At 62.1% G+C, this 25,547-nt stretch overlaps 2 protein-coding genes across 6 annotated transcripts; one reads left to right on the top strand and one right to left on the bottom strand.

Moving 5' to 3' along the window:
- The first annotated feature begins 305 nt into the window (after positions 1–305).
- Positions 306–16,165, top strand: PLCB3 (phospholipase C beta 3). 2 transcript variants are annotated; one of them, XM_037517659.1, is made up of 32 exons: positions 306–407; positions 2,883–2,960; positions 3,219–3,287; positions 3,374–3,514; positions 3,754–3,833; positions 3,927–3,980; positions 4,056–4,131; positions 4,213–4,313; positions 4,832–4,998; positions 5,072–5,218; positions 6,026–6,266; positions 6,483–6,567; positions 6,644–6,830; positions 7,564–7,769; positions 8,456–8,552; positions 8,641–8,725; positions 9,260–9,384; positions 9,725–9,879; positions 9,953–10,114; positions 10,465–10,564; positions 10,656–10,760; positions 10,965–11,056; positions 12,094–12,247; positions 12,331–12,366; positions 12,451–12,622; positions 12,736–12,868; positions 12,958–13,034; positions 13,146–13,235; positions 13,324–13,381; positions 13,716–13,802; positions 13,880–14,099; positions 15,236–16,165. In XM_037517659.1, the coding sequence occupies exons 1-31, from the start codon at positions 309–311 to the stop codon at positions 14,081–14,083; spliced, it is 3,663 nt and encodes a 1,220-aa protein (XP_037373556.1). In that variant the 5' UTR covers positions 306–308; the 3' UTR covers positions 14,084–14,099; positions 15,236–16,165. The 2 variants fall into 2 exon arrangements, with proteins under 2 accessions (XP_037373556.1, XP_037373555.1); XM_037517658.2 differs by lacking the exon at positions 15,236–16,165 and having other exon boundaries at positions 13,880–15,214.
- Positions 16,166–16,533: 368 nt separating this feature from the next.
- On the bottom strand, positions 16,534–25,257 carry BAD (BCL2 associated agonist of cell death). Of its 4 annotated transcripts, none has more exons than XM_037517655.2 (4): positions 25,142–25,257; positions 24,394–24,582; positions 17,652–17,845; positions 16,534–17,110 (listed from the first exon to the last, which is right to left on the bottom strand). In XM_037517655.2, the coding sequence occupies exons 2-4, from the start codon at positions 24,572–24,574 to the stop codon at positions 16,985–16,987; spliced, it is 501 nt and encodes a 166-aa protein (XP_037373552.1). In that variant the 5' UTR covers positions 24,575–24,582; positions 25,142–25,257; the 3' UTR covers positions 16,534–16,984. The 4 variants fall into 4 exon arrangements, with proteins under 4 accessions (XP_037373552.1, XP_037373553.1, XP_037373554.1 ...); XM_037517656.2 differs by lacking the exon at positions 25,142–25,257 and adding an exon at positions 25,064–25,123; XM_037517657.2 differs by lacking the exon at positions 25,142–25,257 and adding an exon at positions 24,689–24,797.
- Positions 25,258–25,547: the final 290 nt, after the last annotated feature.

Genomic DNA, 25,547 nt, shown 5'->3' with positions numbered 1-25,547 from the left:
CGCTGCAGGCCGGTCCGGCCGAGTCCCCAGCCAACTGCGGGGGTTCGGGCCGACCCCGGTTCCCGTCCCCTCTCCGGCCGGAATCGCCGGCCCAGCCGCCAGGGGGCGCCGAGAGGGGGCGGTGCCGCCGCGGCCCCGCCCCCGCCCGGCCCCCGCCCGGCCCCCCCGACTCCCTGGTCTGTCGGGGACAGACTGGCGGGCGGGCGGGAGCTGACGCCGCGGGTCCGGAGCGGGGCGGCGCGGGAGCGCGCGGAGCAGCAGCGGCGCCGTCGGTCCCCGTCGGGGCCCCCGACCCGCCCGGCCCGGCCATGGCAGGCGCCAGGCCCGGCGTCCACGCTCTGCAGCTGGAGCCGCCCGCGGTGGGGGAGACCCTGCGGCGCGGGAGTAAGTTCATCAAATGGGACGAGGTAAGCGCGGGGCCCCCTGCTCCGCCCAGATCCCGGGACTCCCCCGCTCGGGCTCGGCCGGACGCCGGGGGCCTCTGCGCCGCAGCCTGGGCCGGCCGCGGCGGCCCCCGCCCGAGCCGGGCTCTGCGCCGGAACTCGAGTCCCCGTAACGAAGACTTCGCCCCTCACCCCAGCCCCAGCCCCGGGTAGTTCGGCTTTCGGTTCCTTGGCCCGGAGACTTTCCCCGCCGGGACGTCCAGGCCCCTCGTGCGCGCGCCCTGCCCACCCCGTCCCGCCGGTCCCGCTCTGGCTCCCCGGCCCTGGCCATGTCCAGGACCCCTGGCGGGCTCCGAACTCTCTGGCTTGAGGGCCGGGTCCCCCGGCTGGTTCACTGCGCCCCGGGTGGGACCCGGCCGTTCCCAGCGCCCGAGCTGAACAGGCTTCTCCATTCATCACGTTTTCACCCCCTTTTCTGCCCGGCACCCCTTAACCCTGCTTCTGGATCTCGCTGAGCTTCCTGCTCAGGTGGGAGCACCAGGTCACCCCCTAGTGGAGTCGTCGCCCCCCCCAAGTTCCTCCACCCATGGGGACTTTGCTCTACACTTCTTAGATTGGGACTTTGAACCCCAATAAATCCTGCCCCCCCTTACCTGCCCTGCTTGGTGCTTCCCAGATGCCCTGGCTCCCACCTGTGGCTCCCTGACCTGGCCTGTGCCCCCTCCTTTGCACCCGGGCCCCTGTCCCCAGGGCCGCCAAGCGCAGCCCGGTCCTCTCCGAGCCTTCCCGGGCGGGCCAGAGGCCTGGAAGACTCTGGGCTCCCTTCCGCCTGGGTGGGGCGGGTAGGCGTGGGGCTAGGGGAGGGGCTGGGGGCGTGGCCGCAGGCAGCAGGTGTGCCACTCGGGGTGCTTGGGCGCCCCAGAGGACAGGGCAGACCCCTCCCCCCCCCCCCCCCCCCCCCCCCCCCCCCCCGCTGGCCTGAAGGGAAAAGTTTCTCCTTTTCCTATCAGTGTGATAAGCCCAAATAAGGAAGTGGGAGCCGGGAGAGGGCCCTGGGGGTGGGGTGGGGGATCCTGACTGGGACTTGGGACTGGAAGCTGGAGCCTGGGGCTGCCTTTGAAGGCCGGACCCCTGGGGAGGGGCTGTGGGATGTCCCAGGAACAGAACACTGCAGAACTCCCAGCTCCTCACATTGTTGGGGGACCTGAACCCCGGGGTGGGGCTGGAAGCTCCAGAGAGGGGCTTCGGGTGGGTGTCAGTGCAGTAAGGTGGGAGGGACCAGCGTCAAATTCTGGAGCCTCCTTGTAGCCTTCAACCCCTCCTAGGTCAGCCTCCCCGGTCCTTTGTAAGCAAAGCCTGAGATGGGTGGGGCTGGTGCAGGCCTCATCCCCCCAAGGGGAAACTGAGTCTGGCTGGAGCACTCTGGCCTCTCCCCACGGGTCCCACAGTGGGGCTGGAGTTGAGAACCAAAGCTGGGCGCCTGGCAGGGGTCCGGGGCCTCAGTCTCCTGCCTGCAACGTGGGAAGGGCAAAGGCGCACACACTGTGGGGTCCTTGGGGGTCTGTGGGAGCCCTTGGATGGTGAGCGCTTAGCTCTGGCAGGCCTGGCGGTGTGAGGGGGTGAGGGGAGCCACTGTGCTCTGAAGCCACTGTCCACCATACAGTGAGCTGCATTTTGGGGTGACAGTGAGGTGAGGCGGTTTCCTCTATTGGGAGTCAGGCCCCGATGAGTCTAGGCCGCTGGTCGTGAGTGGCATGGGGTGGCCCTGGGAGTGTGCCAGGGGCTGGGCCCTCCTGAGAAAATGGGCCAGCACACCCTCCCCTGCCCCGGGCTGACTGAAGGACGACAGGGTTCACTGTCCGGTCCCCGCAGACAGGGTGAATCCACTTCTGGGGGGATGCAGTCTGTGCCCTCTAAGGTGTGGTGAGCGATGAGGCTGTGGGGGTCCAGTGGGGTGCAGTGTGGGGGGTAGTAGCCTTTGAGACATGTGAAGGGTGACCAGTGTCCATGGAACCCTGAAGAGCACAGAAGGGCTGTGGGGGAGGGGTGGTGTCAGACTCTGAACCCTCTGCTTTTGTCCCACAAATGTTCCTGGGAGGCTGCTGGGACCTCTCAGGCCTTCAGGAGAAACCAAGTGCTTGGGGAGCATGGGGGCCTTCCAAGGCCTCATGATAGAGAAAAAGAAGGAAAGGATATGTTGACACAGGACCCAAGAAGCAAAGACTGGAGGGAAAGGGCTGACTTAGTGGTCCATGTGCCATCTGCAGGCGAGCGGTGAGGCTGGGGGAGGGGTGTCAACACCAGAACACCGTGACCCCAGATGTCACACCCAGGACCTCAGCTTTGTCCTGAGGACTATAGGGAGCCGCCAGGGGCCTGTGGGCTGGTGAGGCTTCATCATCACTTACTGTCAGAAATTGGTGTGCATGGTCCGAGGGCCTCCCGGGACCAAGCCTGGGCAGCAGCTCTCACTTCCTGACCCTGCTGGTGCATTCCCAGGAGACCTCCAGTCGGAACCTGGTGACCCTGCGCGTGGACGCCAATGGCTTCTTCCTGTTCTGGACGGGACCCAACATGGTGAGGGCAGGCGCTGGAGCAGCTGGCTCAGCTTTAGGGCACCCGCCATACCCCTGAATCCCCTCCCTTGCCATGTGGGTGGGGCCAGCTGCTGACTGACCTCTCCCACAGCTCCTAGACCGGAAGTGCTGGGGTGGGGGGCTGAGGCTGGAGCTATATAGCAGGGGGTGGCCACTCTCTGGCCTGGGAGGGAGTTTGGGGGCTCTCAGATTTTGCCCTGTAGCTTCTCAGACTCACTCTGGTGTGTGTTTTCCTCAGGAGGTGGACATGCTGGACATCAGCTCCATCAGGGACACAAGGATTGGCCGTTACGCCCGCATGCCCAAGGTGAGTGATGGGCCCAGGCTGAGAACCCAGGGGAGGTCATGGGGGACAGGGACGTTGCTTCTCACTCTAGGTTCTCACTGGATTAGGATCCCAAGCTCCGGGAGGTGCTGGGCTTTGGTGGCCCTGAGGCCCGACTGGAGGAGAGGCTGATGACGGTGGTGGCTGGGCCAGACCCAGTTAACACAGCATTCTTGAACTTCATAGCCGTGCAGGACGACACAGCTAAGGTGGGCTGTGGCTCCGGGGCCAGCCAGCTGGCAGGGAGGGTGGGATGTGTGGCTCAGTTGATACGTCAGCCGTAGTGCCTGATAGTCACGTACCAGGCTGTCCTTGCCTCTTGTTTCTGACATCCTGTGACGAAGCGTTTTTGAGCACTTGCTGTACCGTCGCAGTTCTGGGTGTGGGCTGTGGCTTGACCAGCCCCCTTGTCCCCTGCTCATGCCCTCCCTGCGTCCTGACCCCTCAGGTCTGGTCCGAGGAGCTGTTCAAACTGGCAATGAACATCCTGGCCCAGAATGCCTCCCGGAACACCTTTCTGCGCAAAGCGTGAGCTGTGGGCCTGTTGGCAGGGGTCAGGGGGAGGGGGCGTTGGGGTTCAAGTGGGCCTTGCAGGTGTGACCGTCACACCTACCTCCCCAGATACACGAAGCTGAAGCTGCAGGTGAACCAGGATGGACGCATCCCTGTCAAGAAGTGAGCACCCTTCCCCTCTGCCCTGGCCTTGGTGACCTGTGCCCCCACTCACCCTGACCCCTCCCGCCTCTTCAGCATCCTGAAGATGTTTTCAGCAGACAAGAAGCGAGTAGAGACAGCACTGGAATCCTGCGGCCTCAATTTCAACCGGGTGAGTGGGCTGGGGGCAGAGTGGGGTGCTATGAGGAGATTTCTCTCCCTGGGTTTTCACCCCTTTTTCCTTTGTCATCAGAGTGAGTCCATTCGGCCTGATGGATTTACCTTGGAAATCTTTGAACGGTTTTTGAACAAGTTGTGTCTCCGGCCGGACATTGACAAGATCCTGCTAGAGATGTGAGCAGGGGAGGCTTCCACCCTAACCCCTGCACCCCCAGGGAAGCGTGCCTCTGCTCTGGTGCCTTCCAATGGGAGGAAGTGGAGCTACTGGTGGGTCCTGGCATGCCAGGGCTGTGCCCAAGCCCAGAGCCACGTTGCCCAGAGTGCTGTGCTAACCCCTTGCAGGAGGGGTTGCTTTCTCCAGCCCTTTTGGGGCATGGGAACCGAGGGGCTCCGAGATGTTATGGATTTGGCTTGAGCTCAGTCAGCAAGTGAGGGCTGGAGCTGAATTTGGGTCCAGGATCTGGAAGCAGTGTGGCAAGCCAAGCATGCGGGACCCTTGCGAGCCAGTGCCAGTGCTGAGTGGTTAGGAGAGCCCGGGGAAACTGAGGCCCAGAGAGCGCAATGACTTGCCCAGTCCCAAGCAATGGCTGCTGGAGCCAGGCACAAGCTTTCTGCCTTCGTCTCCCAGGGTGGGGGCTTGGAGTGATGGCCCAGGAGGCTCCAGCCTGACCGAGCTTCTCACCCACCTTCAGAGGGGCCAAGGGCAAGCCGTACCTGACGCTGGAGCAGCTCATGGACTTCATCAACCAGAAACAAAGGGACCCGAGGCTCAACGAAGTGCTCTACCCGCCCCTGCGGCCCTCCCAGGCCCGGCAGCTCATCGAGAAGTACGAACCCAACAAGCAGTTCCTGGAGCGGGGTGAGTGGGGTACAGTAGGGGGAAGGGGGTACAGCAGCGGGGGCGGCCCCTACTGACCCCACCCCGCCCCCAGATCAGATGTCCATGGAGGGCTTCAGCCGCTACCTGGGGGGCGAGGAGAATGGCATCCTGCCCCTGGAGACCCTGGACCTGAGTGCGGACATGACCCAGCCGCTGAGCTCCTACTTCATCAACTCCTCCCACAACACCTATCTCACGGGTGAGCCGGCGGCACCGGAGCGGGGATGGCCCCGTGACCTCTGGCCTTGCCCTGACTCCCTCCTTTAGGGTTGGCTGGTGCTGGGGGTGCAGGCAGGGAACAGACCACTCCCCGGGGCCTGGTTCTTCTCAGCATGGATCTTGGTGCTCTCAGGAGGCAGCATGGAGTCTGAAGGCGGGGGTGGGGGGGTGCTGGAGAGGTGGCAGGGCTAGGCGCCCCCAGGCACAGGGGCCCTCACTAGACACCTCATGGGCGAGAAGGGCTTTTTGGGGAGCTGTTGAGCAGGGGGTGGTGTCGTGACTTGGTATGTCTTTGGGAGGATGACGCTAGGTGCTCTGCGGAGATTGGCTGGGAAGCTGTTTGAGGCCTTCGGTCCCCAGGCGGAGGAGAGGGAGGCTGTTTCAAGGCAGCGGTGGCTGAGGGGGAAGGGAAGCGAGGGGCCGTGGGGTGTTGGGGATGACTGCCCCGATTCAGTCTGGTGGGCAGGGTGTGATGGGCCTTTATCAGTCAGTAGGAGGGTGCGTCCTGGGGGTCAAGCTGTCTGCTGACATTGTGGACCCCGGCTCTGCCGGCTTGAGTGGGCACCAGGGGCTGGGTGGCAAGAAGTGGGCTCTACTCTGGGGACACTGGGAAGAGATGGTGCTGGTTCCAGTAAGTTCGGGAGTCACCAGGGGCCGGCCGGATGGAACCGGGCCGCCCTGCCGCCAGGCCTGTCCCCAGCATGGCCTGATTTGCCGCAGGCCTCGGGAGGGGGGGCGGGGTGGAACCAGGCTGGCCGGGCGGCCAGTGACAGAGCCTCCCCCGCAGCCGGGCAGCTGACGGGGACCTCGTCGGTGGAGATGTACCGGCAGGCGCTGCTGTGGGGCTGCCGCTGCGTGGAGCTGGACGTGTGGAAAGGGCGTCCGCCTGAGGAGGAGCCCTTCATCACCCACGGCTTCACCATGACCACCGAGGTGCCGCTGCGTGACGTGCTGGAGGCCATCGCGGAGACTGCCTTCAAAACGTCGCCCTACCCTGTCATCCTCTCCTTTGAGAACCACGTGGACTCGTGAGTGGGCCCTGATCTGGGCCGACCCCACACCTGGGCCCCCAGGAATCTCCAGTACACGGGGGGACCCTGGCCCCCTGGAGATGGTCCTCCCGTGTCGGACTGCTCCTGTGACCTCTGACCCCGGACCTTCCACTGTCCCAGCGGGCCTCTGACCTGCCCTGTGGACCTCAGCTCTACCCCAGGAATCTCTGACCTCTGACCTCGGCCCCACAGGGCCAAGCAGCAGGCCAAGATGGCGGAGTACTGCCGCACCATCTTTGGGGACGCGTTGCTCATTGACCCCCTGGACAAGTACCCGGTATGGGGGTTCAGAGTCGGGGCGGGTGTGGGGGCGAGGGCACCGCAGTGGGCTCTAACTTGTGCATGTCTGCCAGCTGGCCCCGGGCGTCCCCCTGCCCAGCCCCCAGGACCTGATGGGCCGAATCCTGGTGAAGAACAAGAAGCGGCACCGGCCCAGCTCCAGCGTCCCTGACAGCTCCGTGCGCAAGAGGCCTCTAGAGCAGAGCAACTCCGCCCTGAGCGAGAGCTCCGCGGCCACCGAGCCCTCCTCCCCCCAGCTGGGTAGGGCAGACCTGGCCCCCCCGTCCGAGCCCAGGCCCCCGGGAAGCTCCTGGGCCCGACCCCACCTCCCTCCTCGCTGAGCCCCTCACCGCCTCTTAGCATAGGGGACCCCTGACCCAGGCACTCACCTCTCTGAATTAAACCCCTGTTGGATGTGGTTAACCCCTGACCTCTCAACCTCGACCTTCCACCTCACAGACCAAGTACTCAACCAAGTACAATCTGAATTCTGAATGAGGACCTCAGCGAGCCACGTCCTCACACTTTCACCTCTCAGACTTGTGACCCCTGCCCTGTGGCCCCCGCTGAGTCTGCCCACCGACTGGTCATAGTTTCAGCTAACCTTGACCTCTCACTTCATTGTGGCCCCTCTACCACCTGACCCCCACTTGCACACCTCACTGGGTGTGGCTCTGGCTCACCCCTGACCTGCAGCTACGCCAAGTCATCCTTAACCCCCACTGTCAAGACGGGTGGACCGTGATTCTTGCCTCTTCCACTACTGAACTACCTGGCTACCTCCCTGATGGGCATAACTCTGGGCCCTGAACTTTGACCTGAAGCCCCTCTGCACTACCACTGGGTTTAATACCACCCAGCCATTGGCCTCTGCTCTCTCCCTCAGCCACACTGCCCTAGGAATCCTCCCCAAAGTCACCACACACACTGGGGCAGCCCCTCTTCCTGAGGTCCATGTGCCCTGATCCCCAACCCGTGGCCCTGTTTTCTACAGGGTCTCCCAGCTCTGACAGCTGCACAGGCCTGAGCAACGGGGAGGAGGTGGGCCTTGAGAAGCCCAGCCTGGAGCTTCAGAAGTCTCTGGGGGAAGAAGGGCTGCTGCAGGGCCCTGATGTTCTTGGACCTGCTGACCGTGAGGATGAGGAAGAAGATGAGGAAGAGGAGGAACAGTCAGACCCTAAAAAGCCAACCACGGATGAGGTCAGGCCTGCAGGCAGGAACTGGGGGGGCCAGCATGCATTCCTTTCCCCAGCATTTGCTGAACACCTGCATGCCAGGCACACACTGGGGGTGGGGTCTGACAACAGTCAGATGTTATCTCTGTCTACCTGCTGTTCAGAGGGTGTGTCTTAGCCGGAAGGGGGTAACTTAGACAAACAGGGATTATGTTCATGACGAGGTGAGGAAGGCGAGAGGGTTCAGATCTGGGAGGAGGGTGGGAGGGCTGACCTGGATGGCGAGTTGGTGGGGCAGACCTGAGACAGTGGAATCGCATGTGCAAAGGCCCCGTGGGAGCAGCATCACAGGTGTTGAGATCAAGGCTCTTGTGAGCCACCCAGAGGAGAGGGCAAGGTGGGTCTTGCAACATGACTGGAGATGGGGGTGAAGATTGAGCTCATCTGCACATGAGCAAGTGGACTCTGGGGCTGGGGGAGGAGTTCCAGCTCCCATGAGTCAGGCAGGCAGACAGGAGAGTGGGACCCAGGGCGTATGGCTGAGGCCCCCAGAGAGATGCAGATGGGCACAGCCCAATAGGCTGTGCAGGGGCTGGGCCCTCCCTGACAGCACACGGGTAGTGTGGCTGCAGGCGGGGGAGAGGCAGAGGTTGCGGGGACAGCTCTTGTCCATGGAGCAAGCACCACTGACCCGGCATTTGGGGGCCACAGGGCACTGCCAGCAGCGAGGTCAATGCCACAGAGGAAATGTCGACACTCGTCAACTACATTGAGCCAGTCAAGTTCAAGTCCTTTGAGGCTGCTCGAAGTGAGTTGGGTCCCAGATAGTAAGGGTGGGAGCCAACTCAGCCCTGCCAGGCCTGACCCCCTCCTGTCCCCTGCCCCCCCACCCCCAGAGAGGAACAAGTGCTTCGAGATGTCATCCTTCGTGGAGACCAAGGCCATGGAGCAACTGACTAAGAGCCCCATGGAGTTTGTGGAGTATCCTTCCGTGTTGTGGGGCCCGTGGTCAGAGTGGGGGTGCTTGCAGGCCAGCTCAGATGTTCTTTTTTTTTTTTTAAGATTATTTATTTATACAAGCACTGGGTACAGTCAGAAGCACGGGAGGGTGAGAGGACTCACCAGAGCCAGAGCGGAGAGCAGAACAGGCAGACTGAGGGCAGCAGCGGGCGGCAGGAGAGGTCTGCGCGCCATGTGGGACCCTCGCCTGGCGGCTGGGGAATGAACCAGTGCTGCAGAGGCTGCGGGCAGCTTCGCAACCCAGCGCTCAACCGCTGCGCCACCAGGGAGGCCCCAGCTCAGATGTTCTGACTCCCACTTAGGCCATCTGCTCAGGGTCCGGGCTCTCCAGCACCCTGGGATGCGCGTGGGCCTGGGAGACCTCACAGGGCCTGGGCTGAGAAGCGGGATTCCAGAGGGGGCCCTTGAGCAAAGGTGGGGAGGTGGAATCTGGGGTGCCAGAGCAAGTCCAGGGCGCTGGCCCAGGCACATGTGGGCCCTGACTGTCAACCTCAGATACAACAAGCAGCAGCTCAGCCGCATCTACCCCAAGGGCACCCGCGTGGACTCATCCAACTACATGCCCCAGCTCTTCTGGAACGTGGGCTGTCAGCTCGTTGCGCTCAACTTCCAGACCTTGGGTGCGCCCTGACCCAACTCCACCCTTGACCCCCGGCGCCCACGCTCACTGACTTCTGACCGATGACCCTGCTGGTCCTGCCGGAATGACCTCTGACTTTCTAACCTCAGTTCCCCAAACCAAACCAAGACCTGGGCTAACGACCCCACCTGTGACCTTGGCTGAGCCTGGGCCCTCCTCGTCCCGCCTTTCCTCACCCTGGGCCCCACCCCTGGACCCAGACTCCATCTGCCCCCCGCCCCCGGCCCGTGATCCCTAGTGCCCCTCTGCCTGGCGCTGCCCTGCCTGAGCCCCGACCCACTGGACGTGCTGACCTTGTGTGCCCTGCCGTGTCGCCCTAGACGTGCCCATGCAGCTCAACGCGGGCGTGTTTGAGTACAATGGACGCAGCGGCTACCTGCTCAAGCCGGAGTTCATGCGGCGGCCCGACAAGTCCTTCGACCCCTTCACCGAGGTCATCGTGGACGGCATCGTGGCCAACGCCTTGCGGGTCAAGGTGGGGCCGGGGAGGGCTCGGGCAGGGGCCCCAGAGCGGGGCTCGGCGCCGCCTCACCCTCCCGGCCCCCCAGGTGATCTCGGGGCAGTTCCTGTCCGACAGGAAGGTGGGCATCTACGTGGAGGTGGACATGTTCGGCCTCCCGGTCGACACCCGGCGCCGGTACCGCACTCGGACCTCCCAGGGCAACTCCTTCAACCCTGTGTGGGATGAGGAGCCCTTCGACTTCCCCAAGGTGAGCCCGGCGCCCGCCCCGCCCTGGCTCTCCCGGGTGAGCAGGGAGCAGGCCCACGGGTGACAGCCGGGGGCTAAAAGGCGGGGGTGCTGAGGGTCGTCCAGGCTGGGCCTGTCACCCCAGGCCCAGCCCAGGTCCTGCATGTCCCATGGTCGGGCTCGGGCTCCCTGTGGGTGAGCGAGGACGGGAGGACCAGCCGCAGGCCGCGGGCTCGGCGACTGGTCACCCGTCGGGTCAGCTTGTGTGGGCGTCGGTGCTGTGTGCTGGCCTGACGGCTGGGTCGGCTGTGCCATGGCGGCCATACCCGTCAGGGTCTGCCCAGGGCTCAGCTCCGTCTGTGCCCCTCTCAGGTGGTGCTGCCCACACTGGCCTCACTGCGCATCGCAGCCTTTGAGGAGGGGGGCAAGTTCGTGGGGCACCGAATCCTGCCCGTCTCTGCCATCCGCTCAGGTGAGGCCATGTGGCCCTGGGCAGATTGGGGGCAGCAGTGGGGGGCTGGAGCCTCCTGATCACCTTGTCCCCCCCCGCCCCCGCCTCCCAGGGTACCACTACATCTGCCTGCGGAACGAGGCCAACCAGCCGCTGTGCCTGCCGGCCCTGCTCATCTATACCGAGGCATCCGACTACATCCCCGATGACCACCAGGGTGAGCTGGGTGGCAGGAGGACCCTGCCTGGAGGCTGAGGGGCAAGGGTGTCTCGGGGGCTGGGCACTGCTACCTGGGTGACCCCAATTGAGAGTGGCACATAGACCTGCGGTGGGTTCTGTGGTCCCTCTGCGACTCCAGAGCTGGGGGGCGGGTGTAGCCCCAGTGTGCCGTCTCCAAGACCCTTGTCCCTGCCCCCGCCAGACTACGCTGAGGCCCTGATCAACCCCATCAAGCACGTCAGCCTGATGGACCAGAGGGCCAATCAGCTGGCCGCCCTTATTGGGGAGAATGAGGTAAGCTGGGATGGGGCAGGCTGCGGGGGTGCCCGCAGTCACACCCCTGCCCACTAGCGGTTGCCTCCTTTCCTGAGTGGACTGCCCAGGGCGTCACTGCAAAGTCCAGCCCTTCCTTCTTTTGGGGAAGCTTATTCTAACCCTTTCTTCTCTCACCCAAACCCAAAATAAAACCAAGTGAACGCTGAACGCCAACTCTGCCAGGCTGGCATGGGTGAGCGCTTTTCACCTCCTTGCTTCATGTAACCCTTCTAGCTCCTGCGTCTGCCCTGGTGCAGAGATGGAGACGCAGAGCCGCCGGCCCGGGCCCCCAGCCCTGGGCTCTGCCTCCAGCACCGGCCCGGTGGCCTTGGTGTCTCTCCACCTCTGCCCGTGAGAGGTTTTCAGGCCTGAGCTGGAGTTCCTCCAGCTGCAGGCAGGATCAAAGCGGGGTGTGGGCTTTTGAGGCTTTCCCTGGGCAGCCAGAAGCCACAGAAGCTTTTAAAATGTGGTCCTGGGAGCCAGGAGATGGGCGGTGGCTTCTGTGGGGAGGGGTCAGGAGCAGAGGCTCCCCTGCCCATCGAGACCCGTTCCCGAGGGGCCTGCGGCAGGCAGTGATGAGACGCAGCTCTGGGCTGCTAGTGGGAGAGGCCGGTGCCCACTCTGCGGTCACTTCCTTTGTGATTTAATCAGGAGCTAAGCAACAAGGAAGACGAGCAGCTGTGGGCAAGGGTGGAGGGGGAACTTGGACAGGGGAGGAAACTTGGGGCTGAGCCAGGCCTTCTGAGAACAATCTGGAAGTTCATGAGCATAGGCAGTGAGTTCTGGTGTCCTAGCGATGTGATCGCACCTTATCATCTCCACACCGGTGTGGAAGCGGGTTAGAAATGCCTGTTTTATTCCTATCATTCTGCACAAACTACCCCGGCAGCCCCTCATTGCACATGAGGAACCTAGAGCCCGACCGGCGGGGGATGCTGACAGGGAGCATCGGGAAGGACAGAAGGGCCTAGAGACAACAGCATTTCTGGAAAGAGCATTCTGCTTCCGCCCCACAGGATCAGGCTGGCCCGGAGACCTGCCAGGCGACCGAGTCTCAACAGCTGGGGTCCCAGCTATGCCCCAATCCTGCGCCCAGCACGCCGGATGCCTCTCCCCGCCGGCCCCCGTGCACTGTCACCTCCCCCAGCAGTCCCTCCCTGAGCAGCCCAGGTAAGGGCTGCGTGGGCTTGGGGTGAGCCGAGGGGCAGTGCTGCTTCTCTCCTCGGTTTTCTCATTCCTGCCTCTGCTTCCAGGGCAGCGGGACGACCTCATTGCCAGCATCCTCTCAGGTAGGGGCCGGGCCTGTAAGGCGGTGTGGGACGTGTTTCCGTGGGGCGGCTGGCCCAGCCACACTCTGTTGCTCTTGCTCGCAGAGGTGGGCCCCGCCTCACTCGAGGAGCATCGCGGCCACAAGTCTCTGTTGAAGCTCCAGAGCCGGCAGGAGCGAGACCTACGGGAACTGCTCAAGAAGCACCAGCGCAAGGCTGCGGCCCTCACTCGCCGGCTGCTCGACATCCTGGCCCAGGCGCGGGCCCGGAGTGTCCAGTGAGTGTGTGCATGGGTGGGGCTCACAGGCCTCTCTGACCCCGACCCCGCCGCCTCCCAGCCCACGTCCGCGTGACCCACCCGGGCATCACCGAGAGGGGTTCTCCCCACAGAGGTAAAGAGAACGAGGAGGACGTGGGGAAGCGGTTTCTAGAGTTCCAGAAGAAACAGGTACAGACTCTGCTGGAGCTGAGGGAGGCCCAGGCAGTCACAGAGGCTGAGCGGAGGCTAGAGCACCTGAAACAGGTGAGAGGCAGGTGGCGGTGAGGGAGCACGTGCTTTCTGGACAGACCTGTCATCCACCTGTGTCACCTGTTGGCCACCTGTGTCCACAGGCTCAGCAGCGGATCAGGGAGATTGTCCACGATGCACATGCCACTCAATTAAAGAAGCTGAAGGAAACGAGCGAGAGGTGAAGGCACGGGGTCTTGTGTGCCAGAGGCGGGCGCTCCCTGGTGCCTGAAAGAGGGCAGAGCCTCCAGTCCCGCCACTGACTTATCACTCCCCCGCCCTGGCCCTCCAGGGAGAAGAAGGAGCTACAGAAGATCCTGGACAGGAAGCGCCACAACAGTATCTCGGAGGCTAAGACGAGGGAGAAACATAAGAAGGAGGTGTAAGACATGGGGGCTGGGGATCTCAGGGTGTGAGGCCAGCAAGCTGGGTGCGTGGGCACTGACCCTTCTGGCCTTGCTCCTGTGCAGGGAACTGACCGAGATTAATCGCCGGCACATCACGGAGTCAGTCAACTCCATCCGTCGGGTAAGTGAGGCCCAGGTCCCTCAGGGCCCCCCTCCCCGCCTTCAGTTTTCAAAACCCGTCTCCTCCGCACATGGCCTGGTGCTGCGGTGACCTAGAGGGGCTCCTAGACCCTTCCCCTGTAGGCACCACCTCACCTTTGCCCACACCATCTCCAAAGCCAAGTGTCACAACAGTGCCACGGCCCTGGAGGAGGCTTTGGGCCCGGGGCCTCTGCTGTAAGGTCACCTCACATGACCTAGTGACACCACCTGAGGGGCCTATGCTGTCTGACTTCGGAGCCCCGGGGGACGGGGCTGCCCTTAGAAACCCCTGGCTGAGCCCCTGCCCCCTGCAGCTGGAGGAGGCCCAGAAGCAGCGGCACGAACGCCTCCTGGCCGGGCAGCAGCAGGTCCTTCAGCAGCTGGCGGAAGAGGAGCCCAAGGTAGGCCGCGGAGGTGTGGGGCGGGGCAGGCACAGTGCCGGGCGCCGGCCTGGCCTGTGACACTTGTCCTTGTGCAGCTGCGGGCCCAGCTGGTCCGGGAGTGTGAGGAGCAGCGGGCGAGGCTGCCCCAGGAGATCCGCCGGAGCCTGCTAGGCGAGACGCCAGAGGGGCTGGGGGACGGGCCTCTAGTGGCCTGTGCCAGCAACGGTCACGCACCCGGGAGCAGCGGGCACCTGTCCGGCGCCGACTCGGAGAGCCAGGAGGAGAACACGAAGCTCTGAACTGGCTGAGCAAGAGGTGGCCGCAGGGCCAGGGCAAACACTGGGAGGAGGGCAGAGGCTAAAACACTCATTTTTTTAACTTGTTTAACACTAATCTTTTTTAACTTTTTTAAAAATCTTTTTATCTTTAGAAATTTTATTTTTTTAAACTGAGGGCCGCAGGGAGGGCGAGCGGCTAGAACACTACTTTTTTAAACTCGTTTAACACCAATCTTTTTATTTCACACTAATTTGTTTTTAAAAAAACCTTTTTATCTTTAGAAATTTTATTTTTTTAAACTGATACAAGCCCTGCGCACTGCAGTGCCCGGCAGGCCCCAGTCCTTCCCGCCTGCCGTCCTAGAGAGGGGGCTGGGTCACCGGGCCTGGTGGGGGGGCTCACCCCCCTATACCCACCACCCTGAGTGGGAGTCTTCTCCCTCGCTTCCCCGGGGAGCACACGAGTGGAAACTTCAAGCTCTGGGAAGGAGTCACAGTCTTATTCTTTGGGGAGTTTTCCCGTGAATAAAAAATTGCAGGGACCCTGTGTGCAGTGTGGTTTGGGTGGGGCAGTGCCGGAGTGGACTCTGCTCCTAGCTAGCTCTGCCACTTCTTGGGACTCGGTTTCCTCATCTATAAAATGGGTTTGTGGGGATGAGGTCAGGCCCCCAGTGAAGGGCTACTGGGTTTGAATCTTGAGACCTTGTCCGAGGTCTGCAGATAAGAAAGAGGCTGATTTTCTCACTGTGCGGTCAGAGGCCACTCTGGCCTCCCCCAGGCTTTCCTGCCTCAGCCCTTCAGCTGTGGCTCTTGTTACTCCCCCCCCCCACCCCGCCCCTTACTTTTCTCCCTGCAGGACTCGACCTCCCTTCATGGAGGCACAGGCCTCTGCTGCCTGCCCCCCACCCCCTCCTGTCTGACATGACCCAAGTGCCAGCATCTTCCCTGAGGTTCCCTGGGCCATCATGGGCAATGGACTCTGATCAGGGATGGGGTACCCAGAGGTGGAACTGGGCACCTCACAACCTGCCCACATCTGGGAATCCAGGCGCTCAGGGACAGGTGGGAGGGAGGAGGGCTGGGGGTGACCCAAGGGGAGGTTGCTGACACAGGGGCTGGGAGAAACAGCACCCCCCTCATCCCTGTGAGGGAGATGTTATTCCTGTTTTACAGGTGAGGAAACTGAGGCCCAGAACGGAAGTCACGAGTGCCAGGCCACAGCTAAGTCAAGACGCCTTGACCAGGAGGCAGGGTGGGCCTGGACCCTCTATGGTGGACTGTCTCCAGCCAGCTTGGAGGACCTACTCCAGGCCTCCACCTCCCGCCGCAGGCCATCGAGGAGTGGCAGACCCGCAGCGAGGGTGCGGCCAGGCTCTGCAGCTGGGTCAGGCTGGCACTTCTTCAAGGCCTCTCCCAGCTTCCTGGCGCTTCCAGGGCTGACCGCCTCCCTCCTCCAGAGGAAGGCAGCCTCTTATCTGGGCTTATCTCCTGCCAATTGAGTTTTCTTTCTTTGTTTTTGCTTCAGTCTCAGGCAAACACATGGGGTGGGGTAGCCCGAGACCTGGCTTGCAGAATGGGGCCTTCCCCAGGCTGGGGATCTTTGCCCAGGCTTTCCCTGCTTCTGTCTGCAGGCCTTTTCAGCCCCAAGTCTGCCCACCTCCCTGGGCGAACTCCTCAGCAAACAGCCTGTGTCTTCCCGACTCCATTTCAAAAAACACTACTTGTCCGCCTCCAGGGTCCTCAAAAGCCAGGCTAAACACTAAAGTCCTGGGTGGCACAGTCAAGCCCCTTGAAAGCCTGGCCTCTGCTGCTCCCCCATCTCCACCAAGCCCCAGTCCCCACTCGCCTCCCTGAAGTCCTCCCTTTCTCCAGCCTGAGGAAGCCGTCCTGCCACCCCCACCCCCTTCCGGGCCCCTCTGTCAGGACACCCGCAGCCGGCTGTAGCTCCAGAGAGGCCTGCTCTCCCCTTGCCAGAAAGCTTCGGACAGGCGAGGCTGTGGCGCAATTCATCTCTGTAAACCCAGGACGGAGCACTGGTCTGTCCAGAGGGGGGCGCCAATAAATCCTTCTGGAATTGAGCTGAGCTCCGCGCCCAGGTCCGGGTGAGACGCCTCTGGTTGCCCCGTGATCGCCGGTCTCGGCCTCCGCCGGGCCTCGCCGCCCCGCCCCCGCCCCCGCCAGCTCCCTGCGCGGCGCTGGCCCCGGGCCGGCCACACAGTAGCTCCTCGAAAGGACTGACCCAAATAGAACCAGTGACCCCCCCCGCCCCCGGGGCACGGCTCGCAGAGCGCGGAATTCGGGAGGCCGGTCGGGCCGAGTCCCCAGTGACCACCGCCGCGATCAGGCCTGGGGGGCCCGGCGCACCGGCTTCCCGGGGGCCGAGCAGCCGGAGCTCTGCTCGCCGCCTCGGCCGCGTCCCGGTCTGTCCGGGACGAGATCCCGCCACGCCAGTCTGTCTCCCTTGGGTGCAAAGCGGGGTCCCCACTTGATACAGCGCCAGCGCCCCCCGAGCCCACGGGGCCGCAAGCGACGGACAGCGGAGACTCGGCGGCACGGACGCGGCCTTTATTCGCCATCAGCCCCAAGCGGCGGCCGCGGCCGCGCCGCGGAGGCGAGGGGCCGGGAGAAGGCAGGGCTTCCCGGTGAACCGGGGGTCGTCCAGGCTCCAAGCTTGGCGCAGGCGCCTTGGGGCGGCCTCGGCAGGGGGCGGGACCCCGAAGCCACTTCCGGCGGCGACGGGCTGCAACGTCAAAGCTTCCGACGGGGCCCCGCCTCCGCGGCCCGGCGCGCGCCGGAAGAGAATGGGGCTCTGGGTCAGACCGCCTCCTTCCGGACACGACAAGACGCTTTGAGGGAGACTTCCGCCCGCGCTCAAGATGGCCGCCGCGAGGCCCGGGGAGTTTCGGGAAGTAGGCCGTTAGGTCACTGGGAGGGGGCGGCGCCTCCTCGCCCCAAGTTCCGATCCCACCAGGACTGAATGATACGCGTCCAGCTGGGGCTTTGCCGCATCTGCGTCGCGGTGCCCGCGCTCTTCGGACGAGGAAGTCCCTTCGGGGTGGGAGGAGGAAAGGGTTGAGTGAGTCGCCGCGTCCTGTCAGGTCCTTCAAGTTCCGGAATCCCCCCGCTAAGTGAGCTCCCGGGGAAGCTCAAGGCCGCGGCTCCCAGAGGGGGCGCCTGGGCGTGGGGCTCTGGGCGTGGAGCCCAGAAACTGGGGGCGGGGGCACCCAGGACCCTGCGTGTTGGTGCCAGAACCAGAAATGTAGCACCTGGGAAATGGGCTGCAATTCAAGAATGAAAAGAAATGGTTTGAAATCGAGGCCAAGAAACTCGGGACGCCCGGAAGGGGCGGCCGGGAGAACTTACACTAGCGGGCCTCGCGCTCCGTGGATTTGGGGACCCCAAGAGCTTTGACCTGGCGTGGGAGCTGGACTACAGGTCCCGGCATGCCCTGGGCCACCGAAGGGAGAGAGTGCAGGACTACAGGTCCCGGCATGCCCTGGGCCTCGCGGGGGCCGGCCAGGGCAGGGAGCTGGGAGTGCGGTCGTGTAGACCCAGGGCTGCAGCTTCCGGTCCCCCGGGCCCCGCTCACCTGGAAGGATCCCTGAAACTCGTCGCTCATCCTCCGGAGCTCGCGGCCGTAACGCTGTGCAGCCCAGAGGTTGGGGGGCGCTGAGCGCGAGCGGCCCCGGAAGGGACTGAGTTCTTCCTCCTCCGTCCCTTCATCCTCCTGGGTCGCGGTGGGGTAGGAACTGTGGCGACTCCGAGTCTCCACTGCTCCGGCGTCTGCAGAGAGTCGGGGGATGAAGCTCAACTCCTGTGCCGCCCGCCCTTAGCCCGCTGACTTTTTGCCCACACCACAGGCTACCGCTCAGAGTCCCTCAAGGCTTGTTGGAATCCAGAGTCCAGCGATTATCCGCATCGCTGTCCTTGTCCAGCCTCAGCCTTGCTGCCAGTGACTGTGTAAAGGTCACACAACACAGGGAGTGTGCTTTGTAAGCTGAAAGTGCACCGTGGTCATTATTCAGAGAAGCGCGTCTCTGAGCTCCCAGTTTGTCTGACCTGTATTCTATGAGCCGTCGTCACCCCCAATCCTACCAACCCCATCGCCATATCCAAGCCAACAAAGACCTAGACCCATGCCCAAGAGCACAAGCCAGAGTTAAGTCACAGAGTGAAAGACAGACCTGGAGCAAGTGCAAGGGATAAGCTCACAGTCCATGGCCAGGCTTGTCTTAGGGGAGGCACTTTAGAGGAAGGAAGAGTTAGGCCAGGGTCTAAAGTCAGAGTGAGAGTGTTTTGTCCTGCCTAGAGGGCCTTCTGCAAAGCCCTGAGGCTCCTGGGGCTGCAGCCCTCCTGGGGTCCCAGCTCACAACACAGGGCTGAGAAAGCTAAGGAGGGGAGTGAGAACTGCACCCAGAAGGGCCTGAGCTAGAGGGTGCGATCAACTGGCTGTTATGAGTGGCACCAAAGGCCAGGCCTAACGTCAGGGAGCGATGCCATAGGCCTTTGAGGAGCCAGGTGACAGTGAGAATAGGCAGCTAAACCAGCAGTCTGGACTGGAAATCAGGGCTGGAGGAGCTAGGAGGAGGGTGTCCCAAGAAGAGCAGGCCTGCTGTGGAGCGTGGGCAGTGGCATGGCTTGGTAGCTACGTGGGCCCCACCTCAACCATGCTCCTGTTCTGTGACCACCCACCCCCCACCTGCCCCCGGGGCCACTGTGAGGCAAGGAAAGCACTAGCTTCTGCGCTTTTCACACTGTGGAGGCCCCAGCTTCCCAGTGAACAGACACCAAGTTCACCCTAATTTACTGCTGATGAAACGGAGAGAGGAGGAGGTAGGGAGTGCCTGAAGTCAGGTGGCTGGCGCATCCTGCCTGGCCACTTAGGTGCTCAGGAAATGTCCACTTTCTTCTCAAGGCGCTAAATGCCCTCACAACCACTGCACATGACAGGCGCGAGGCTCAAGAGCTGGAAGTGGCTTGCAGGTGGGCCATGGTCTGGGCACTGCCCCTTCGCCCAGGATTCAGAACCTGGCTGAAAGTGCTACATCCTCACCACATCCTGCTGTCCCCATTTTACAGAGGAGAAAATGAAGGCACCGGGAAGGTAAGTGACAGCTATGTCACACAGCTAATAGGTGGCAGAGCTGGGATCCGAGCCTAACAGCCTTGTTCCAGGGACTGTGCTTGACTTGCACGCCCCAGGCTCCCTCTGCAGCACTGCGGGCAACTCTGAGGGCTCAGGGTGGGGAAGGCACCTCTGGGCTTCCCCTAGTGCCAGCTCCACTGGGAGCCCATCCATGGGGTGGGGGTTTTCATCCACATCCAAGCTACGGGTTTAGCAGTGCCAAGGCAGCCTCCATCACAGTGATACCCACTTGTGCAAACTGGCCTTAAAATGTTCTGTTTACTGGAAAACCCTGAGTGCACCTTTGTGAACTCCCTGGGGGAAGGAGACAGTCTGTCAGGAACCATCATCCCACACTCAATCAGTCTTACCCATAGGCCCCTGTGCAGGGCATAGGCTACTTCTCTGGTGGAGAAGGTAATCTGGGCTCTTCTCCTGGGAGACCATAGGTCTCCATTCTCTTGAGAACCACTCTCTTGAGAACCTGGCAAGAGGCTGGAGTAGAGAAATGGGAGGGTCCTAGAACTGGAGGTAACCACTCCCCCTCCCCCCTATGCCAGCAAAGCTTTAAGTTCTTTACCCACTGGCTTCTGGGTAAGAGGGTGCGGTTGGACACATCCACATTCCTGGATCTTGGTGGACAGCTGCCCTGCCCTAGGCAGGCATGTTGCCTGTCAGCCTCAGACACCTGCAGGCCCTGCCTGGACTTCCCATGAACCCTCCAGCCATCTGAGGTACAAAAGCCCCTTCCATTGTAAGGGAAATTAGAAAACATTAAAAGTGGAGGCTGGCATCTGCTCCACTGTGTTCTACAAATGGCCAGAGAGTAGATTCTGGGGTCATCAAAGGCCATAGTCTCTGCCCGACTCCTGCACCCCTGTGAGGTGGGACTAATTCTATTCCCATTTTACAAGTAAGAAAACTAAGGCAGGAGCCTCTCTGGTGGTGCAGAGATAAAGTCTCAGTGCTATCAAGCTATTGGCAGCCACTTCGGCCTGAGTTCCATCCCCGGCCAGGGAGCTGACCCACATGACACAGCAGACCTCTCCTGTCTTCCGGCTGCTCCCCTCAGCAGTGTACTCAGTAGATCCGCCTGTTCTGCTCCCCACTCTGTCTCTAGTGAATCCTTTCACACGACCCCCCGCACCTCTGGCCTACAGCTCAGTTCTTGTATGCATAAATAAATAAATCTTTAGGGGGAAAAAAACAAAATTAAGTCAAGCAGATTAAGCTGCCTCTGAATCCTTGGTTGGACCAGAGCCTAGAGCCCATGGCTTCCCCAGCTAGGAGCCCCGCCTTCCCTCCCCACCATCACACTCCCACAGCTCCCCTGCACCTGCCTGACCCAGGCCCTGGCTTCTCCCTGGAGCTGGCCCAGCCCACAAAGGGGCTGCAGTCCCTGCTCTGGGAGACACTAATTGGCAGGCAGGGATTGAACTCGTGCTGTAGTAGCTGCAGATTGCTTCATAGTGCCGATGATGAGCCCCTTGCACCACCAGGGAGGCCCCAACCTGCCACTTTCTTCATCACCATCTTGTCTTAATTTTTCTTTTTTTAAAAGATTTATTAATGGGGCCTCCCCTGGTGGAGCAGCGGTTGAGCGCTGGGCTGCGACCTCTGTATACATATAAGAACTGGGGTACAGGCCAGAGGTGTGAGGGGTGAGCGGATTCACCAGAGAGAGAGCGGGGAACAGAACAGGCAGATCTACTGAATATACTGCTGAGGGGAGCAGCGGGTGACTCAGGAGAGCTCTGCTGCGCCATGAGGGTTGCTCCCTGGCCAGTCAGGGATCAAAGTATGTTGCGGTGGCCACAGACAGCTTCACAGGTTGCGTGTTAACTCCTTGCGCCACCAGGGAGGCCCTCTTGTCTTAATCTTTCACGGGACCTCTGTGCTCCTTGCCAGCTCTGGGCTCTCCATCCTTTGCCCCTCCTCCACCTTTCCTGCCACTGTCATTCCCATGGGTATAACTGAGACCTGGTCACCATCAGTAACACCATCCCAAACCTCCCTTGGGCTCACCTCCTTGGCACCCTGACTCTCGTGATGCTGGGTCACCTTGGGGCTCTTCTTACCACTAGGCTAGCTGACCTCCCACACCAGCCATTCTCCCGTGCATGCACCTCAACCCTACCCCTCTCTCAGGCTGGGACAGACAGCTCTGGCTAAGTCCAGCTCTGCTGCTCGCGTTGACGCTGAGCAGCCAGGGTGGCTGGAGCAAGCGCAGGCAGGCCACGTCTGCTTGAATTCACAGCCACTAAGTGGTGCCCTTCCTATGGCCTGGCATACCTCCCAGGCTCCCGGATGACCACCTCAAGCTCTCTCCTCTCTCTTCAACCCCCGGCCCTCACTCTTGACTCTGACTTGGTATCCTTTCACGGACGAATTGGAAAACCCACAAAAGAAACTTCCTGCCCCCCTTGTCTGCTGCCCTGCCCTTGGCTGAGCTACCCCGCCTCTGGGCGCCAGACCCCCGGCTCTCCTACCTGTCTAGCAAGTCTCCCCTCCTGCATCACCACTCTCCCCCTCAATCCTGGATGGCGCCCATCAGCTTATGAACTTGCTCTATTTTTTCTCTTTTATTTTTTTTTATATGAAGGCATGTTTTTTATTTGTTTGTTTGTTTGTTTATACAAGCACTGGGTACAGTCAGAAGCGCGGGAGGGTGAGAGAATTCACCAGAGCCAGAGCGGGGAGCAGAGCAGGCAGAAGGACCGAAGGACACTGCTGAGGGGAGCAGCGGGCGGCAGGAGAGGTCTGCGCGCCATGTGGGACCCTCCTCTGGTGGCCGGGGAGCAGCTGGGGATCGAACCGGCGCCGCAGAGGTCGCGGGTGGCTTCGCAACCCAGTGCTCAACCGCTGCGCCACCGGGGAGGCCCTGTTTTTTCTCTTTTAAAAGCTTAAATAAAGTCACCTTTCGGTGACTCTCCTTGGGACTTGAGCTGCCGCCTATTTCTCTGCTGCCCACTGACGGGGACAGAGCTGCCAGGAGCGGGCTTTGCTTTCTGCCTCCAAAGGTCTTCCCGTTATCCCCAGCTACTGCGGGCAGCCTTCCAGGCCTCCCTCAAACTGCTCTAGGCAATGACCGGGTTAACAGCGCCACCCCCACCCCACCTCAGAGCCTCCACCTGCTCAGGCCCTGCCTGTTCTCAGCTTCCCCCTACCTGGCTGCCCACTCCTTAGTCTCCAGAGCCCTCCCGTTTACACTGGCTCCCGCAGGCGTCCAGAACACACCACATCAGTGCCGGTAGGGCAAAGTGCAAAATCCCACCTGGACGTTTCCGCACTGCAAATGCCCACCAGTACGCCACAAAGGCACGTCTCACCTGAGCTGCCCCCAGGCGGGCTCCTGATCTTGCCCAGTCCTCTCTGTTCCTGAGCAACCCAATCCTTCTAGATGCCCAGGCCAGGTTCCTTGGAGGCCTCCTGGGCTCCTTCCCTCGTGCCCTGCTTCCAATCCATCAGCAAATCCAGCGCTCCCTTCAAAATAAACCCACAGTCCGGTAACTTGCCACCTCCACTGCCATTGCCTTGGCACAAGCCACCATCCTGCTGGCAGGTGTTTATGCAGAGCTCTCACCCGCAGCTCTGTCACTGCCTCAGGCCCTTGCAGACTAGTCTGAACACAGGGACACTGGTGATTTTGCCCGCATCAAATGCATGCCGCCGCTCAAAGCCCTCCCTTGTCTTCACCCAAAGTGACTGCTGAAGTCCTGAGGGGCCCTCAGGGCCCTGCCCAGCTGCCCCTCCCCCTCCACTCACACCCTTCCCCTCCCTCTCTCCCAGAGCCACACCTGGACCACCGTCCTGCCTCAGGGCCTTTGCATGTGCCCTGCCCTACACCTGGATCTCTTCCCACCCCTCATCCCTTCTAGTCTGCTCAAGTGTTGCTTCTTACCGAGGTTGACACTCACCACCTTAGTGGTTACCCCCTGGGCAGGGCACAGAATTTGGGATTCCAAAGAGAAAGCCTCTGTTCAGGGTTTATCTCTCCATGTGGGAGTAGAATATGGGCTCCCCAGGGACCAGGGCTTTCACCTCCTTGGGTCCCTGATGCACCCTGGCACTGGAACTGCATGTGGCCCATGGCAAGCACTTGGTACACAAAGGAGGGGAAAGGCAGACAGGTGGGGGGTGGAAAGCTGTATGGAATTGTGGAAGTTAAAATAACAACTGTGGGGGCCTCCCTGGTGGCACTATCAAGCTATCGCCAGCCACTGCAGCATGAGTTCGATCCCCAGCTGGCCAGGGAGCAACCCACACGGCATAGCAGACCTCTCCTGTCTTACCCGCTGCTCCCCTCAGCAGTTTTCTGCTCCCTGCTCTCTCGGGTGAATCACCCCTCGCACCTCTGGCTTACACACCAGTTCTTTAAATAATCTTTAAAAAAAAATCTTTAAAGAAAATAATCTTTAAAAAAAAGAATAACTGTGGCACTCAGCCTGACAGCATGGTGGGTGGGAGAGGCGAGCGGCCTTCATAAGCGTTCCTGCTCCTGAAAGTGGGGAGATGGCAGCTTAGTCTTCAGCAGGCAAGGGCATGATTTCTGGTTTCAGGTCTCTGTGGTTGTTCCCGGAGCCAAGGCTGGGGTGACTACTGGAAAGGTGCACTACTGAGAAATGGTGACTGCCCGCTGTGCCCACACTCCCACCTGGGCTCTGGGCCTCCAGGGGTGTGTATGTGTGGAGGACTGCCTCTGCTCCCCATCCCCTGCAGACCCCTTGCCTGGGAGGGCTGGCTGCCGCCGGGTGTCACCTGCCCGAGTGAGGGCTGCACTGTGTGGGTGTGAGCCGCAGGGCGGGAAAGATCATGGGAGGGGTGGCGGGAAGGCGACAGCCTGCGGCAGGGCACCTCCACTTCTCAGCTGTGCTTCCTACCAAAGGAAAGGAGCAAGTGTGACCTTAGGCAAGTCACTTCCCCTTTCTGGCGTGCTACCAGCTTGACCCTATAACAGATTAATTTCCTGAGTGTTTGCTTAGCACGTGCACTATAATTAAGTGCTTTCTACTTAGTCTTGACTAATTATCCCAACAGTCTTACAGTGGTGGTGAATAACTGCTGTTTTACAGAAGAGGAAACTGAGGCCTGGAGAGGTTAGGGACTTACAAAGCCACCCAGTGAGTATGGATACGGGCTGGGGTGCAGGGAGCCAGGGGACTAGGATCCACTGCACAGGCAGGTGGCTGGGGAGGGGCATGCCTACCTTCATAGTGGCTGCTGCCAGTCTGCTGCCCCTGTTGGTGACCAGCTACTCCCAGGAGGTCTGGGGACGTCCTCCGGTGCTGGCCCAGCTGGGCCCCTGTGGGGCTGGGGCCCAGGCCCCTATATGCAGGACTGGAGTCTTCTTCCTGCTCACTCTGCTCAAACTCTGGGATCTGGAACATGCTCTGGGCTGTGGGGGGGCAAGATGGCAGGCAGTTAGGGAACAGCTGGGGCAAACGGCAAGAGTGGGCACGCGCCCCTGGCTCCCTCCCCACCCTAAAGCCCCAGGTTCGCACTGCCTCCCGTGTTCCCATGTGCCCGCTGAGTCCGGCCCGGCGGGGAGCTCAGCCTGTCCACCCGGGCCCTCTCAGAGCCCTGGTGCTGCGGAGCCCCGCCCGCCCCGCCCGAGGAGCGGGCAACAGGTCTCACCCCAAGCCCGATCTCGAGGCCCCTGAGCCGGGCCCGAAGCCTCTCTCCAGTGCTGAGGGAGCCCGGCCCTGGTTGCTGTGGCAACGGGAACTGTCATGGTTCCGGCCCAATTAACTCTGGCAATGTCACGGGGGCGGGGCCGGGGCGGGGCCCCGCCCGCCTCGGGGCCCTTCCGTATCTCCTCGTGCCTGGGGAAAGTGTGGGAGCGGACGAGGAATTCTTTGGGGGTCCCCCCTTGGAACCTGGAGGCCAGCGTCTGCTAACAAGTCCTTCCGCCCCTCTGGGCCTGGGTTTCCATCCCTGTAAAATGGGGTACTGACACCTCTCGCAGCAGCCAGGGACCTGGTGAGCCCGGCGGCGGCTCCTGTGGGTGGACGCCGTCTGCGAAGCCCTCGCCGAGGCCCGGGCTGCGGCGCAGCTTCTCCTGCTGCCTCCGCCCCGTCGGCGCCGGGGGCCGGGTCGGGAAGTCCCGCGCCCTCCCCTCCCCGCCGTGGAAACCCCGCGCGCCCGCCTCGGGCGCCCCTCCCCGCGCCATCTCGGCGCCCTGGGGGCGAGCCAGGGGCCTCCTCCCAGCGCGGGAGGGACGGGGGGTCCCGTGCAGGCGCCCGGAGGGCCCGCGGGCTCGCTCCTGGCGGGCGGCGGGCCCGGGCGCGGGCGGCGGGCCCCGCGGGGCGGCTCGGGGGCGGGGCCGGGGGCCATCTTGACTGTGGGCGGAAGTTCCCTTCA

Source organism: Talpa occidentalis, unplaced genomic scaffold, assembly GCF_014898055.3.
Source record: "Talpa occidentalis isolate TD23 unplaced genomic scaffold, MPIMG_talOcc4v2.1 talOcc4.17, whole genome shotgun sequence".
NCBI classification, from domain to species: Eukaryota; Metazoa; Chordata; class Mammalia; order Eulipotyphla; family Talpidae; genus Talpa; species Talpa occidentalis.
Note: the sequence above shows the minus strand (reverse complement) of the source record. Positions and strands in the feature narration are given on the sequence as shown.

Coding starts and splice junctions, on each gene's coding strand:
- PLCB3 (XM_037517659.1), top strand. CDS start 309: ATGGCAGGCGCCAGGCCCGGCGTCCACGCTCTGCAGCTGGAGCCGCCC. Junction 10,761..10,964: donor CATCCCCGATGACCACCAGG/GTGAGCTGGGTG, acceptor TGCCCCCGCCAG/ACTACGCTGAGGCCCTGATC. Junction 13,803..13,879: donor TGGCGGAAGAGGAGCCCAAG/GTAGGCCGCGGA, acceptor GTCCTTGTGCAG/CTGCGGGCCCAGCTGGTCCG.
- BAD (XM_037517654.2), bottom strand. CDS start 24,918: ATGACAGTTCCCGTTGCCACAGCAACCAGGGCCGGGCTCCCTCAGCAC. Junction 17,846..24,393: donor TGGCAGCAGCCACTATGAAG/GTAGGCATGCCC, acceptor GACTCTCTGCAG/ACGCCGGAGCAGTGGAGACT. Junction 17,111..17,651: donor AGTTTCAGGGATCCTTCCAG/GTGAGCGGGGCC, acceptor CCCACCCCGAAG/GGACTTCCTCGTCCGAAGAG.